The 15,866-nt window shown below is 47.7% G+C and overlaps 2 protein-coding genes across 4 annotated transcripts; one reads left to right on the top strand and one right to left on the bottom strand.

Annotated features, from left to right (window-relative positions):
* Nucleotides 1-15: 15 nt before the first annotated feature.
* On the bottom strand, nt 16-4,182 carry LOC6606255 (sodium-independent sulfate anion transporter). 2 transcript variants are annotated; one of them, XM_032721607.1, is made up of 6 exons: nt 4,034-4,182; nt 1,827-2,491; nt 1,237-1,573; nt 910-1,172; nt 663-848; nt 16-606 (listed from the first exon to the last, which is right to left on the bottom strand). In XM_032721607.1, exons 1-6 carry the CDS (start codon nt 4,062-4,064, stop codon nt 253-255), a joined length of 1,836 nt encoding a protein of 611 aa, XP_032577498.1. In that variant the 5' UTR covers nt 4,065-4,182; the 3' UTR covers nt 16-252. The 2 variants fall into 2 exon arrangements, with proteins under 2 accessions (XP_032577498.1, XP_032577497.1); XM_032721606.1 differs by lacking the exon at nt 4,034-4,182 and adding an exon at nt 2,572-2,736.
* Nucleotides 4,183-5,556: 1,374 nt separating this feature from the next.
* LOC6606254 (ataxin-2 homolog) lies at nt 5,557-13,505 on the top strand. Of its 2 annotated transcripts, none has more exons than XM_002031023.2 (5): nt 5,557-6,291; nt 9,170-9,570; nt 9,628-10,561; nt 10,620-11,977; nt 12,101-13,505. In XM_002031023.2, the coding sequence occupies exons 1-5, from the start codon at nt 6,227-6,229 to the stop codon at nt 12,547-12,549; spliced, it is 3,207 nt and encodes a 1,068-aa protein (XP_002031059.1). In that variant the 5' UTR covers nt 5,557-6,226; the 3' UTR covers nt 12,550-13,505. The 2 variants fall into 2 exon arrangements, with proteins under 2 accessions (XP_002031059.1, XP_032576687.1); XM_032720796.1 differs by lacking the exon at nt 5,557-6,291 and adding an exon at nt 6,516-6,613.
* The last annotated feature ends 2,361 nt before the right edge of the window (nt 13,506-15,866 follow it).

Below are 15,866 nucleotides of genomic sequence, written 5' to 3'. Positions count from 1 at the left end.
AGAACACTTTTGAGCTTCATTTTATCTGGACAGATTCGTAGGGGAGTACTGTATTTTTATAATGCACACAAGTATTTACAAAGTCGCTAACTAAACACCTAAATCTAAGTACTTAACTAACTGCTGCTGCCTAATTACGCAATTTGCGTGCGAACGTCAAGCGGTAACAGGTCCGGAGATAAAAATGCCGTGACGTTCGCTCATAACCGGATCAAACAGACTGGAACGAACCGACGTCAGATAGGAACTTGGCTACAGCTTGGCCTCCAAAACAGGTGCCTCCTTTTCCAGCTGCAGATGACTCGAAAGCTGGCTATCCTCCTGGCAGAACCGCACATTGCCCATCACAGGCAGCATCTGCTGCACTTTGAGGCTCATGTTCTGCAGGATCAGCAGGACATCGTGGCTGGCCATCTCCTTGGCCACCGAAATTAGCATCTCACTGAAGGTGGCATCGAACTGCATGAAGCGTGCGCAATCGAGAACCACTGGGAAATCATTTTGATACAATCTGCAGGCTCCTCGCAACTCAGACCGCAGTGCATCGACGCCTGTGTAATAGACATCCGATTGGGGCACAATGTGCACATAGTAAGTGGATTCATGCTAGGGAGCAAGGTCAAATATTAAATCAATGTTATCTATTTAACTTTAAAACATACCTGTTTAAGGGTGACCTCAAATTTGGGGTTACCCAAGCGCAGCAATATAAACACCATGCTCAAAACAATGCCAAAGAGCAGACCCAACTCCACGCCAGCCACCAAACAGATGATGAAACTGCCCACCCAGCTGAAGAAGTCCTTCTTGTTGGTCTGCCAAAGCTCCTTAACTGGAGCAAGATCAATCTGTTTGAAACAAAAAGTATATAATAAGATACATTAAGATGATTAGAATGTATATACGCACCATAAAGATGACTGCTGCTATTAAAACTGCCGATAGGGAAGCCTTCGGAATGTACTGGAAGTAGGGGGTCAGGATGCTCAATGCGGAAAGCACTATCAATCCCGTGTAGATGCCAGCCATGGGCGTTCGTACTCCAGATGCCTGACTCACCGCCGAGCGGGTGAAGGCTCCGCAGGTGGGCATGGCACTGAAGAAGGAGCCGGCTATGTTGCACAGACCCAAAGTAAGCATCTCCTGCGAGGCATCCAGATTGCCATCCTTAACTGATAAGGGAGAGAAAATCCTTATAGACAAACTGCACTTACGCCCTATATTACGTATACGCACCGAAGGCTTTGGCAATGGCCACATTGGCCAAAACCGCCACAATTGGCACCACAACAATTCCGCTGCCCAGCTCATGCAGGATATCCGTGAAGACATAGGTGCGATTCTGATACTCGAAGGCGAAGGGCGGCAACTTGATTGTGGGCATGGCCGAGGAAACCTTTGAGGAAAGCGCAAAGGGCACCGCCTCAATGGAGCTCTTCTTCACCCAGATGAAAACCAAAAGGCCAGTGAAGAAGACAACCAGGGCATTGCGGGATATACTAATGTACCACAGGATCTTCTTCAGGCGACGCGTAACTGGCGTGTCCTGCTTGAAATTCACTTGCGACAGCAGCTAGCAGAAAAAAGTAGAACAATTATTAGCACATGTGATGTATGAATGCTTGATTATCAAATATCTAATCCACTTGGTTCGATTTTTTGAAAACGTGACTTGAGGCAGCAGTTTAAAGTCAGGTTTCAGCAGTTAGCCACTGTCCAATTATTTGATAAGCTAATAAATAATTTATTTCGGGTTATTTTGAAGCCTTGCATACAATATGGTTATGGGTCATTTATGTTAATTATATACGTTATATTTAACTTACCCGCAGAAAAAGTAGCACAACCATGCACGAGATTCCCATGGCGGCATCCGTGGGTCGGATATTGGTGAAAAAGTCACCGATCGAGGGGAATCCCTTCATGCGAACACCCAAGAGATTCTTGATCTGGGCAAAGACGACGATCAGCGCGGTGCCCGATGTAAAAGCCTTGGTCACCGGAGCTGGTATGAAGCTAACGATGAATCCAAGCTGGAACACACCCATGGCCAGTTCCACCAAGCCGGCGAGGAAGGCCAGCACGATGACCACCTGCACCGGCTTGTCGGCGCAGAATTGCAGGGTGAGAATGGCCATCAGACTAGTGGGTCCAATGGACACCTGTGGTATCGTCCCAAAGAAAACATAGATGATGGAGCCAATGAAGGCGGAGTACAGGCCGTACTCAGAGGAGAGTCCTGCCAGCGCGGCATACGCAATACTTTGTGGTATTATTGTCAGGCCCAAGGTGATGCCAGCAATCAAATCGGCGAACGCCTGCTCCCGATCGTAACTTGTAATCCAGCTGAGGAAGAATATGCGCCGCACCAGCCAATGGGCCTCCTTGGGTTTGGAGTACTTGCTGGCCACGTCCAGGTCGACGGTCTGCGCCTGGCCATAGTAATCATCGCCATTCTGGGCCGTGTACTTCTCCTTCTCCTCGCAGCCAGCTGAAAAGTGGAAAAAACGGAAAGCAGACAGACTACTTAGTACGATGTCGTGTTGAGAACAGCTAATCCGTGGCTCCTACGATCGTAAATGGTGGCCACAATGGCCTGGGTTTGCCCTCCAGTGGCTCCTCCACTACTGCGATTCCGACCATTTCCCTTGGGCCACAAGCCGAACGTGTGCTTTCGCGGCCAACGCATTGTGTACTGATTTTCCGTTTCGCCAATGGTCAGGTACAATCGCTCTGCCAGCCGAAATTGTTTGATTTTGTCAGGGGATTTTTTAGCATTTTAATAATAATAAAAAAACAACGAACGAACTTCCCAGTCCAGCTTGTTCGCTGCCGAGCCGAGCCGACAGCCCAGCGAAAATTAAAAAAAAAAACGAGCAAAACTTTAATTGTGTGAAGTCGTAATTAAGCACATATGTTTGAGTATTCTCAACTCGGACTGTGTTCCCGGTAATTTGTTTAAATAACTGAGATTCTTTTCTCATATTGAGGAACTCTATTGGAGAGCCAGTACGTTCATATAACACCTAATTGTTCGGATATATATGCACATATATACATGCGAGTCTTAAAACCTGTTATATGTGTCTTCCGCCATCGCTCTTTATGTAAATCGCATTAAAAATCATTTGTTACCCACTTATTTTTATAAAGGTAAACAAAGCGAAACCTGAATAGAGACAATATTAAATGGGTGATTTTTTTTAGTGCAAATTCACTGGAAGTAAACGGATAATTAGCACATTGGGTGCCATTCAGATAGAAAGCAATTTGATTAGTGCATCCAGATTAGTCATCTTTCCGTCTACGGATCTAAATGGATAGTGCAAACCATTGAGCATGGGTGTTACGTTTCACATGAATAAGTACACCTGCGAAAATCGGTTACGTATTGAGTGTTTTGTCGTTACGAAGTTAATACTAAAAGTTTGCCCAAATCAATTGAGTTGATAATAAATTTTCCATTTGCAGATGATTACTTGATGTGTTCTTTATAATCATAATCATATTTATGTAATGTGCACATAATTACATGGTTAATCCAAAATGTTTTTTCAGCAAATGTTAATATTTGCGGTCGACAGATTGGCAAGTTAAATATTTTTTATGAACTGGTCTTATCGTTCATGACGGCGTTTACGAAAACCCAAAATGAATGCTAATTCGTAACCTCAGGCCAAAACTTTTAACATCTTGTGGCGACTATATCGACTATATATCTCCACCTGTTTTCCGCTGCTAATTAAGGCGGCAGATCGGCGGGTGGCATATATGGCGGTAGTAAAATTGGCCAAGTTGTGTAAATGGAACGGTTGTAAAAAGATCACGATACTATTGCTATATAGTGAGACACATAAACAGTTCAAAGAACTTCAGCTAAAATAGTGTTTAAAATAGTGGAATAGATTGATTTTTTAATCCTTTTATATTATAAGGTTATTGCACTTGGATTATCAAATCGTTTTATCCTTGCTTCGCTGATTAGGATTCCACTTTTCACAACATATTGCACACCGAAGGCTTTTATCCTTACCATCGAAGGACAACTTCTTAACAATCGACATTATGCACGTATCCGTTTGGACTTTAAATATTATTAATCGAAGGACATTCGGGCAATGGAGCTCTGGTTCATTAAGTACTGATTATCCTTTTCTCGTGGGTGAGCCAAGTGCACCGCTTCGCAATCTAATGAAAACTGCTGAATAAACGAATTCTTGAGTGATAAATAAGTGGGCTGGAGCATATTTTTCTGATAAACACGAAAAATAAAAAGAGTCAAGAAAAAGGCGACAAACACGGTGCGCTTTTATTTCCAGCCGGAGATCAGCGCACAACAATGGTACACTTAACGCCCATTAGGCAGGCGGATGGGCGAGCAAACATTGCGGAGGGTTGGGCGCTCGCATTTGAATCCGCCGGCCGGAGCGTGAACAAACGAATATATAACTGGAAATGTCAACGGCACCGGTGGCAGTAACTACTGCGATATCGCTACAAAGCAATGGGGTATGCTATCTGGGCGGCACCCACCCATCCCCGATCATTAATCTCCATCCCACTGGGCTGTCTGTCGTGTGGACTCCAAGTAATTTTCCACCTTTGACTGCCACCAAAGTGGCATTCCACTCACCTCGATCGATAAACGATGGACCAATATTTGAATATTGGGTTAGACAAATCAAAAGATCACAAATTAATCAGCCAAATATATATCTTAGCATAAGCTGTGACACCTTGTGACAGTCATTCTTAAATGAAGCATAAACATATATATTCGGAATTTGTATGCCCTACGTATGTAATTCCACTTCAATTTTATATTAATACTAATATTATTAGAATAAAGTTATAAATATAAATGATCTTCTTCATAATTGTTATTATAGTGCCTTATATTATAAGATCGTAATAATCAGTATCTGCGATAAATGAGAGATACAGTATAGCCTACAATGTCTTTCCAAGTATCTTAGTAGCGAGTTTTTAAATCTCAGGCTGGGAATTTCAGTAGGTGCTAACGATTCTATCAGGCGTTACAAAGACCCTCCGCCTGGCGTGTGGACCGGACAGATTTACGGCTTTTGTATATGGCGACCCTGTTGGGCTGTACACCAGATAGCATCGTAATTAGTATTATATCTCATGCTGGAGCGGAGATACAAACGACATATGTCGGCGAAGAGTGGATTTGCGGTTGACTTTGAAATGATTAAGCGGTGGCAGCTTTCTCGGAAAAAGGAATTTCTTGACATACAAGGTCGTCTCGGGCCGCCTATCTGGACATTGGGTAAATATGCGGATGTTTTCCACCTACTGGGACACAGACGATAGCTCCGGGCTATTAATAGATTCGCTTGTATTTGTGAACTAGATTTGGAGCAAATATTTGTTTAATACCGTTGCGATTGAAAACAAACCACAAGCAGTTCAAATTGCGCGCCCTAACGACTGTGTGCAACACTGTTTTTGAGCAGGCGATAGTGCGAGAACAATCGATAGGCAACCCCGTCTGGCGTTGTCAAATCGAGTGCGCAGGCGATAACCATTCGATACCGAACACTGTGGCTGCACATACGCACCCCCGTTCAGATTGAAGTTAATAAATTAGCAAAATAATCTTTAGACGCAACAAAATTCGCCGTTTACCACTACCGCCGCCCAGTCGCTGCAGCTCGTCGTGCCGTTCCGTTGTTGCATTTCCTCTATTTTTTTTCACCGATTTGCCAAATACGCCGTCGATGTGCGCTAGGGATGTGCAAAAAAGTATCGACTGCGGAAAGCAACTCGTCAAGCAACCTTGCTCGTTATCGCTACAGTACGCAGGGAAAAAATAAAATTAGCAACAAAAGCGTTTATAGCAGCCAAGTAACAGTGCTAGACGGCGCCGAAATATCACATCTTGGCTAGAACACGCCTCGCCCGCCCATCCGCGACCATCGCAGCAGGATCCTCCGATCGGAAAGTTGTTAAATCCGGGGAAAATCGGCCGAAGCAAAAAGAAGCAGCCGAAGCAAGCAGCACAGCAGAAACGGGCGAAAGAGGAAACAAGAGAAAAGAAGCAAAAACGCCAGGTTTGAACGACTGCTAAAAAAAAGTGTCCTGGTGGTCAACTGGTACTCGGACTGCTCCTTCTGGCCTCCCGGCAATCGGACACAAACCGACCACATCGGCAATCGGCGGTTGGCAATTGGCAATTGGCGATCCACATCCAATCGACGTTATTATGAACAACAATAGCAAGCGGAAAACCCGACCCACTGGCGGCGGTGCCAGCGGCGGCATCTCAAGGTAAGAAGAAGCAGCTTGACCAGCACCCAGCTGCACTGGCAAAAACCAGGGGCGATAGCGCAGGGGCATCATTTGAGCAGGGTGCTGCAGGGGAGCCGAGCACGGAGAGGCACCAGAGTCAGCAGCAGAGCGCCATGCCACACAACAAAGGGGGCACACACGCACACCACTGCATTTGGGGCTGGTTTGCTTTTGCCTTTGCTTTTTGCCGTCGCAGTTTGCAGTTCGCCGTTGCCCTGACAAATTGAAAACCCGCGACAACCGAAAGCGCCACAAAGAGCTCTTTTCTCTCCCGGTCCGGTTGACTAAAAAAATTTAAAAGGTGAAAGCGCGTCTCGTGTCGTCTTTTTTCACATTATTTTTTTTTCTTAATCTCGTGAATGGTACCTACTACTGCAGCATCTCATGGAAAAACATTCTTAAGCTTTTTTTGTTTTTTGGAATGCAAATGGCGCTTATATAATAGGCCATCGCGAGCCCTGTGTGTGTGTGTGTGTGTGTGTGTGTGTGTGTGAGTGAGTGCAAGCGTGTGTGTGTGTTTGTGTTTGAAGAATCGAACTTTATGCTTTGTTTACATTTCCCTTTCACAATGGCCAAATGTGTGTAGAGAACATAATTTGTTTAAAGGTTTCCGTTTTGTCGCACCAACGAGTCGCATTGCCACCCCAGTGACAGGGGGTTCCATAGCCCCCAACCCCCAACGGGGCGCTCCCCCTTCGCCGTAGCCTTCCCATTCCTCTCCCCTGTCCTCCTCCTTCTGCTGCGCCCTTAAAATTTTCAATTGAAATATGACTGCAGCGCACACAGTCACAGCCACACATCAACATTCACATCCGCATTCGGACGCACACAGTGCGGCGCATAAGTATCGGCACGTCCGCCAGTTTTATCAATTTATCTGTGAAAAAAAGCTATGCAGATATGTATTTAAGAAATAGTTGAGAAACGAATCAGAAGTTAAGTTTATTTCATATCTACATATGGCCAAAAAATCATTCATAATGCAAGTTTGCAAGCGTAATGACAGTATGATTGTGACTTATAACAGAATAAATCAGTTATGGAAAGAACAAAATAGCATGGGTTTCCAAAATTGCATTGTCATGAAGTAGAAATGTGTCAGTATTGTAAATCAGTATGACTAAGCACTTTAAAATATTTTCACATTTTTTTAAGTAACATTTTAATCACCGAAATTCTAATCATTCGAATCACTAAAGAATGTTACTAAATGTGAAGACTATCGTTGAAATCATAGAAATCATAGCCTGTACTGAATTGCTGAAGAGGTATCACTGTAGTGGCCACTCACTTTGGCCTTATCATACGAGTCTTCCTCGTCCAGTCATATTTATGCCGCAAACTGTTTGAAATGCGCGTTCATTATTCATTGTGCACAGCACCAACACAACAGCACATCACAACCTCAAGCTTGTGGGCACAGTGGGCCTGGGATGGCGCTTTGGCGAATCAGGCCCACTGTGAGGCCCGTGCAGGTAGTGCCCACGGTGATGCACGGCACACTCGCTCACGTATCACGTAGTGCACTATATTTTTTTACTCTTCTTCGACTGCAATTTCTTGCATTGTCAGCATTTTGCAGATTTGCGTTTGCTGTTTGCCACTTGCCGCTTGCCGTTTTCAGTTTTTAGTTATACGTTTTCAGTTGCTGTGACGTGCGGCGGCTGCGCTGAGTTTCGTATCGTTCTTTGGCACACTTCGAACCCCTTCTAAACGGCCGCCGCAACCCCCTGAGCAGGCCCGAGAGCCTCCAACGTGGGTCCGAAATTTGGGTCACTTTACAATTTGCTGACCGAACGAACGATATGCCACCTCGCTCTTGTTTTTCGCCTGACGTCTATGCATATTTATTCGCCACTCGGCCATGCACACTTGCATTTTAAGTTTGCCTCCGTCGCAGCCTATTTCCCGGATTCGTTTCCCCAACTGCTCGGCTGCTCGCCTGCCTGCCTGCACCTTACCTCACCTCACGCATGATTCACTCTTGGGCGCAATCAATTATTTGTTTTCATTCACCAAAATGTGCACAGTGCACGCTCCGTGAATCAGCTACTGCTCAAGCGCCCCCCTTCTCCAATTGGTTTCGTTCAGCCAGCACCATCGCCAACGCCACAGCCCCCGGCCCAAACGCCGCCCCTGTCCCACACCCACAATCACATCCACTGCCGCCGCGGGTTCATTGTGCGTTGCGTTGCGCATTTCACGGTCGTCGATCCTGGCCGCACGCAACCAATGCCAAAACACCCCGAAAAGCGTCCATGAGTCGAATACGAGTTCCGACCGGGGCGGAGCTGGCCAAAGGGGCCACATTTAACTGATTACTGTCGCGAAATGAATATGACAGTATGTCTTAAATTGTTCTTAAAAGTTTTAATTACTGGTAAATATCCTATGCTCTTCATTTCACTAATGACAAATAACTATCCACGTTGATTGACTTAATGTAGGCTAGCCACATTATTCAAAACCAATGTATTCAAATTTGACCATTATAAATTGCTCGACTGGGGCAGGCAACTCAAATCAAAAATTAATGACTATAGCTTTGACACTGGAATCCCAAACGTCTTTGCTTAAACTTTGCAACCAGGGGATTCCCCGAAAAGTCTTTGTTTAAACAGCCATAGAGTAGCTCTTGCTTGTACTAAATAAGATGAGCTAAAGTGCACAAACATAACGCAAAACTGGCACGGCTGTTCACGGGGGTTGCGGAATGCTGGGTCAAGTCAGAGTTGGCGAACGAATCGATATCGCCACCGTAGCTGAATGAAATCGAATTTCCATTTTCAGTCGGTCTACTGCCTTCCAAGTGCAACGCAAGCGAAAGATTTAACCTGTCTCTTCTGGCTATTCGCAGATACAACTCCAACGATAACAGCCTAAGGCCCGCTAACAACAAGGCAACTGCAGGAGGCGGGAACGGAGGCGGAGCAGTGCGTCCAGCGGCGCAGGGCGTCTACAACAACACGTTTTTCATGCACTCGGCCACGGCGCTGGTGGGCAGCGTGGTGGAGGTGCGCCTGCGGTCGGGCAATATCTACGAGGGAGTATTCCGCACATTCTCGGGCAATTTTGACATCGCACTGGAGCTACCGGCGTGCATTAAGTCCAAGAATCTGCCGGAGGAGGGCAAGGTGCCAAAACACATTATATTCCCGGCCGACACCGTGGTGACCATCGTGGCCAAGGACTTTGACTCGCAATACGCCACCGCAGGCGCTTTTCAGACGGATGGCGCCATTTCTGACAAGTGCAACGGTAAGGTCCTTCCTAATTCAATTTGTGAACACGTACTCATTAGTCTCCAATTTGTAGGTGCGCGTCCGGACGAGAAGGAATTGGAACCATGGGATTCTGGCGCTAATGGCGACATTGACATAGAATTGGATAGTGCCGCCAACGGCTGGGATCCCAACGAGATGTTCCGCAAGAATGAGAACACGTTCGGTGTGACCTCCACATTTGATGATTCTCTGGCTTCGTACACGGTACCGCTGGACAAGGGTGATTCCCTGGAATTCAAAGAGGCCGAAGCCAAGGCCGAAAAGCTGGCTGCCGAGATCGAAAATAATCCGACGTGCCGTGACCGTCTGGACTTGGAGAATGGTGACGAGGAGGCGCTCTTCGCGGCCGTGGAGCGTCCGTCGACGGAGCAGGATCAACGCGGAGATCGTGGCGACCGCGAACGCAACGATCGGGATAGGGAGCGCGAGGAGCGGGACAGGGACCGTGATCGCGATCGCGGTAACAAGCCCCGTGGCGCTGGTGATTTCCAGTTGAGGGAGACCATGAGTAGCGACCGCTACATCACAAAACAGACGCGCAGTATCACCGGACCGCAGCTATCGCATGTTGGCATGTCCTCGCAGGGCAGCGGACGCGATCGTGACACTCGTGGCGATGGCAGCCTGATGATGCAAAGTGGCGGCGGGTCGGGCCAAGGCGGCTCCACGCAGTCGACGGCAGCACTTATGCTGGCCGGCGGCCTGAAGGGCGTGGGTCCGGCCCCCTCAACAAACGCGCCCGCGGACTCGTCCAGCAAGTATAGCGGTGGTTCGATGGTAAAGCGCAAGACGGTGCCCCAGGGCGGCAAGGTGATGCGCAACAATGTGCCTACAGGTGGCAGCAACGTTTCCGTGTCGCAGGGCGGCAGCGGCAACTCTGTGGGCCAGAACAAGGGCGGCTACCAGCCGTCGATGGGCATGCCGAGTCAATACTCCTACCAGGGTAACTCGCAAATTATGCATGGGTAAATTATAAGTCTCCTTTAATCTAGCTACCAAATGTTAACATTCGTACGTTTACAGGTCTTCTCAGTACCGCAACCAATCTCACATGGGCGGCGCAAATAAGCTAAATGGCGATTCGAATGTCAATACCAACAAGCCGCTGCCACAGCGCCAGATGCGCCAATACCAGGGCTCTCAGAGCAACTCGTCGCTGAACTACGGAGGTGAACCCCAGTCGCTGAGTAAGCCCGTTCACGGCTCCCATGGAAGCCATCCCGGGCAAAATAGCAACTCGCCGCCACTGCAGACGGCCGGGCCACAGCAGCAACAGCAGCAGCAACAACAGCCGCCGCAGCAACAGCAGCATCAGAACATGCAGCTACAAGGGCAAAACTCGCAACCAGCGCGTCAGGTGCGCACACGCGATAACCAAATGCAGGAACTGCGGCAGTTTGGCCAGGACTTCCAACTGGCCCCGAGCAACACTTCTCCGCCCCAGCAGCAGCAGCAGCAACAGCAGCAGCAGCAAGTGCAGCAGCAGCAACAGCGAGCGTTGCAGCAATCTGCCTCGCCACCGCAACAGCAGCAGCAGCAACAACAGCAGCACGTGGTCCTGCACCAAGTGCCGCAGACGCACCTGCACCAAGCGGCCCTATCACAGCCACACTATGTGCCTCAGCAGCAGCCTCAGCAGGCGCCGCCTCCACAGCAGCAACATGTGCCGCATCACATGCAACAAAAGGCCCAGCAGCAGCAATTGGTGGAGACCCAGCATCAGCACGTGCAGAAGCAGCACCAGTCGCAGCCACAAGTGCAGCAGCCGCCGCCACAGCTGCTTCAGGATCCATCACAACAGCCGTTGCCAATTTACCATACAATGCCGCCGCCACAGACTTCACCCGTAGTTGTTACTTCGCCGGTTCTGCTGGAGCAGCCTCCGCCACAACCCATGCCGGTGGTGCAGCAACAGCAGACACAGCAGATTGCCACGCCCAAACCTGAAGTCTCGCCGGCACCTAGCAGCAACACCACCACACCTACTGGCATAGCCAGTACGCCTACAGCAGGGGTCATTGCCAGTGCTGGATCTGAGAAAACCACGCCGGCAGCACCCACTCCGACGAGCAATTCCGCAACGGTGCCTACAGGAACGGCCGCCACTGCTGGAGGTGCCACGGGATCCACACCGGTGGTTAAGAAGCATGTGCTCAACCCATCAGCCAAGCCATTTACACCCCGTGGGCCCAGCACCCCGAATCCATCACGCCCGCACACCCCACAGACGCCTGTGCCCATGACGAATATTTACACAACCACGGGAGGACATGTACCGCCGGCGGCCAGCCAGCAGATCTACGTGGTGCCACCGCATCCATTCCCGCCTCAGACACACCCACAGGCCGGACAGCCACCGCGCCTACGTCGTAGTAATTACCGTAAGTCCAAGCTTCCTATAATCAAGCATTTTATTTTCATATATAAAAGAACAAATGTGATGAATTATTATTTAACTGTCATGTGGAAATTGTGCGCTAATAATATTATCTGATCTCTTGCAGCTCCAATGGCCGCATCGCAGATGCACGTATCGGCATCCGCGGCCACGGGTCAGCCGTTGATAACAGCCGGCCCGATACCGCAATTCATCCAGTACGGCCATGCACCACACCAGCAACAATTCCAATCGCATACGTACGCGCCGATGCAGATGCGCGTGTACCCGGACCAGCCGCAACAGTTGCAGTTCGTGGCCCAGACGCCACAGTCGACCACACCGTCGCCGGGCCAGCCGCACCAGCAGTTCCATCCGCCGCCACAGCCATCCCCCGCCGGCGGGGGACCACAACCGGCGTTCACGCCGCCCACACAGGCAACCACTTACCAGCTGATGTGCGTGCACCCCCAATCGCTCTTAGCCAATCACTATTTCCCGCCGCCGACGCCGCAGCATCCGCAGCAGAATCAACAACAGTATCAGATCGTGATGCAGCAGCATCAGCCGCAGTGAGACATCGCCAGCTGGGGAATGGCGCACGGGAAGGTGGCGAGCTGGAAGGCTGGGGGAACAGGCGGCCCCTCCTTGTTAATGTCGCCGTAGCGAGTGGGAGCTACGCTGCGGGCAGCCGTCATCAAGCAACAGTTACACATATACAGACACAACACGCAACATGAAGCACTCACCTTAACCACACCCGCATCCGCATCTGAATCTGCACCTGCATCAGCATCCGCATCCGTATTCTCATCAAACTTTTGAGTAAACGCGCGGCTTTCGTTGTCGCTCCAAGCGATTTTCGCCCACAATTCACACATCCAGCCACATCCTTATTCCATGTGCACGAGCGGCCCATCCTGTAGCACATCTCTCACAGACCGAAAACACCAACAACAACAACAACTAGGAAATTATAAAATACAATTAAAACAAAAGGAAACTAGTAAATTTTTTGAAATCGCAAGACTTCTACAGCGCACGGAAGCCAAACACAACAACAGCAAAACATAAAGAAACAAAACAAACAAAAAACAAACAAACAATCACTGAAAACACCAAAACGTATAAGAAAGCAAATGCAAAAATAAGAAAAAACAAAATAATTTAGAAAGCTAAAAGCAACTGTCGAATCAATTATAATACGAGAACAATGAGCGTTTGTAGGAAGCGTTTCCTGCCCCGCACAAGTCCTGTAAGTCGAGGCGAAAATTCCAAAACCCGATTGGCTACCAAATTGATACAATTACATTGTAAAACCGAAACGCAAATGAAGTAGAATCAAAAACCTAGGGATTTGAAGATGCGAAAGACGTCGAGTTAAGGATAATAAGAGCGAAATTTTGTAAAATTGTTTTAAACATAATAATTTGATGCACTTCTGCGCTCCCGCTATCTATAGTTTTATGCGCTTTGGCAATCGACCGGCACACCCCGACCGACACACACGCTTCCTTCCCAAACCCCTCCCCAAAAAAAAGCCAAAAGCCCAGACTTGCACGCCCAACACACACACCCACACCCAACCAACCAACCAACACGAAGACAAACCCCAGAAGCAAAGCGACAGCGACGGACACCAGAAACCCAAGTCATCATTCCAAGTTAGTTTTTCCACCAGCGCAAGGAAAGGGCACCGCTTCATCTAGCATTCCGATTGTAAACTTACTTAGCATATAATGTGAACTCGGTTCGGAAGGAGCTGATCTCGCTGATCGAAGCTGCCAACTGGATGGAAGTTCTTTGCTTGCCCTGAGGGAAATGAAAAACGAATGTGAGATTTTAGAGAGCTTCAAATTTATTCGTTTACTTTTCGAAATTCGGTAGAACTAATTAATTTTTGTTTAAATTTAATTTTGTTGCCACTTCTCCGCCTCTTTTTACACATCTTTCGCCAGCATTTACCAGAAATGTAATGACATCGATATATAAATGATTGTTGTTTTGATGTTTCTCGGAGAGATTTCCTTGCTAGCTTTACAGGCAAAAGCTAATGTGAGAGCAAGAGCTTGAGTCAGGCTTCCTTTGGGTTTTAGTGCCTCCGTTGTCCCCGAATTAATCAGAAATTAACAAGAACAATCCGTATTACTTCTTTGCCCGTCATAAATCGGTTTGGTTATATTTCGTATGATCTAGAAGCATCTGTTGTGGTCTGTTTTGTTTTGTAAACCTTCAAGTTTCCTTAAATGAAAAAAAAAGAATATAAAAATAACAATTATTATAAATTTAAATAAAAACAAAAACTACAAAAAAAAAAAACAACAAAAAAACCAAAAATCTAAAACCTTTGTGTATTCTTATTCCTTCTCCAAATTTTCAGATGGTTATTGGGCGTCGTCGACAACTGCAGGATGCATCCGCTTAATGTTGAGATTTCTTTACCCAAACTCGTCAAAATGGCTGTGATATGATTGCGAATACATAAGTTCACAAACATTTTAACGACATGGTATAAGAAAGACGCGGTTCAGTCGGTTATGAAATATGTTTTTCGATCCGCTGACCAGATTCGCACGAAACTCATCAAAATGGCTGTGATATGAGTAGATAATAGTCGACATTTCACAACCCTTTGAGGAGTTACGTAAGAACTATGGCTTGGATCACGAACACTTGTTGGCTTAGCATCCAATCGTTATACCCAATTCGCGAACTGCCTTTCTGCATTCGCATCCAGCGGGGTCATAGGTCACGGGTCACACTTTGCTATCGCTGCTCATTGCAATGCCCATCAAAGCTGGCTGTGATACGATTCAAATGCAGAAATATCTTTCTTCAGCCCTTTTTGATGACATTGAAAGTAAGATACGAGGTAACGTCGACGCACACACACACAGCTGCAGGAGGGCATTATTTCAAAGAAAACCGATGTAATTCACGTAACCGGCGACGACGTAAGGCGTTTAGGGCGTAATAACGTCATTTACATGCCGCTAAATGCGCAGCGTAAAGTAACTAACGTAACGTTAAGCGGCTTTCGTGCGTGCGTATGTGTGTGTGTGTGAGTGCACGAGTGAGAGAATCAGTGTGTGTGTGTGCTGGTGTGGGTTGGTTGTATCCTGTAGTTTTCCCATTTCCGGACTCTCGTATAATTCGTCTGAGCGGGGCGGTTCGGTTGCCGAGGGAACTGGAACTGAATTCAACTGAGCCAGAGGATTAAATTAGTCTTGAGAGTGTGTGTGTGTGTGGGTGCGTGGGTGTGTGGGTGAGTGTGGCTGTGTTTGCGCGTGTCCTTTGCGCGCCTTGCGCAGGCTTATCCTTCCCAGCCTGACTTCCTTACGTTTCATTTTTTCTGTATCCTCCTTTGTTCTGTAGGTTAAGTAGCCGATATGCATGTGTATGTGTGTGTATGCATCGCAGGATGTGCCTGCCTATGTGCTAGTGCATTTGCATAAGTGTGTGTGCGTACGCCGGCGTCGACTGCGACGGCGACCACCGCCCTCTGCCGCTGCTGAATCGTCTGCCATCCAGTCTAACTGTGCTTCCCGCCGCTGTCTGTACGTCCGTCTGGCCGCTTTATATGTACACACGTGTTTGTGTGTGTGTGTGAGTGCGGCCGGTTCACCCTTAACATGCCCTTCCCAGGATCAGGCGGCGGCGGGAACATCAACCACCATTACCACTCCGGCCAAAAAGGACGAATTTTTCGAAATTGAATTTGAGTAGCTGCGGCCCAAGGCATATTCGATTTTAGATACATTTCGAGGCTTTTAGGGGAAGGACTGGTCTAACCCTATTCTTTGGTAGTAAGGATCTCCGGTAATTGAGTTTAAATGCGCACTGAGAAAAACGGCAGTGAAATTCTATTGCTTGAAAGCCAAAGTAGGACTCCA

The sequence above is a fragment of the Drosophila sechellia genome, chromosome 3R (genome assembly GCF_004382195.2).
Source record: "Drosophila sechellia strain sech25 chromosome 3R, ASM438219v1, whole genome shotgun sequence".
Taxonomy (NCBI): domain Eukaryota; kingdom Metazoa; phylum Arthropoda; class Insecta; order Diptera; family Drosophilidae; genus Drosophila; species Drosophila sechellia.
The sequence above is the reverse complement of the archived record's forward strand: the minus strand, read 5'-3'. Positions and strand labels throughout refer to the sequence as shown.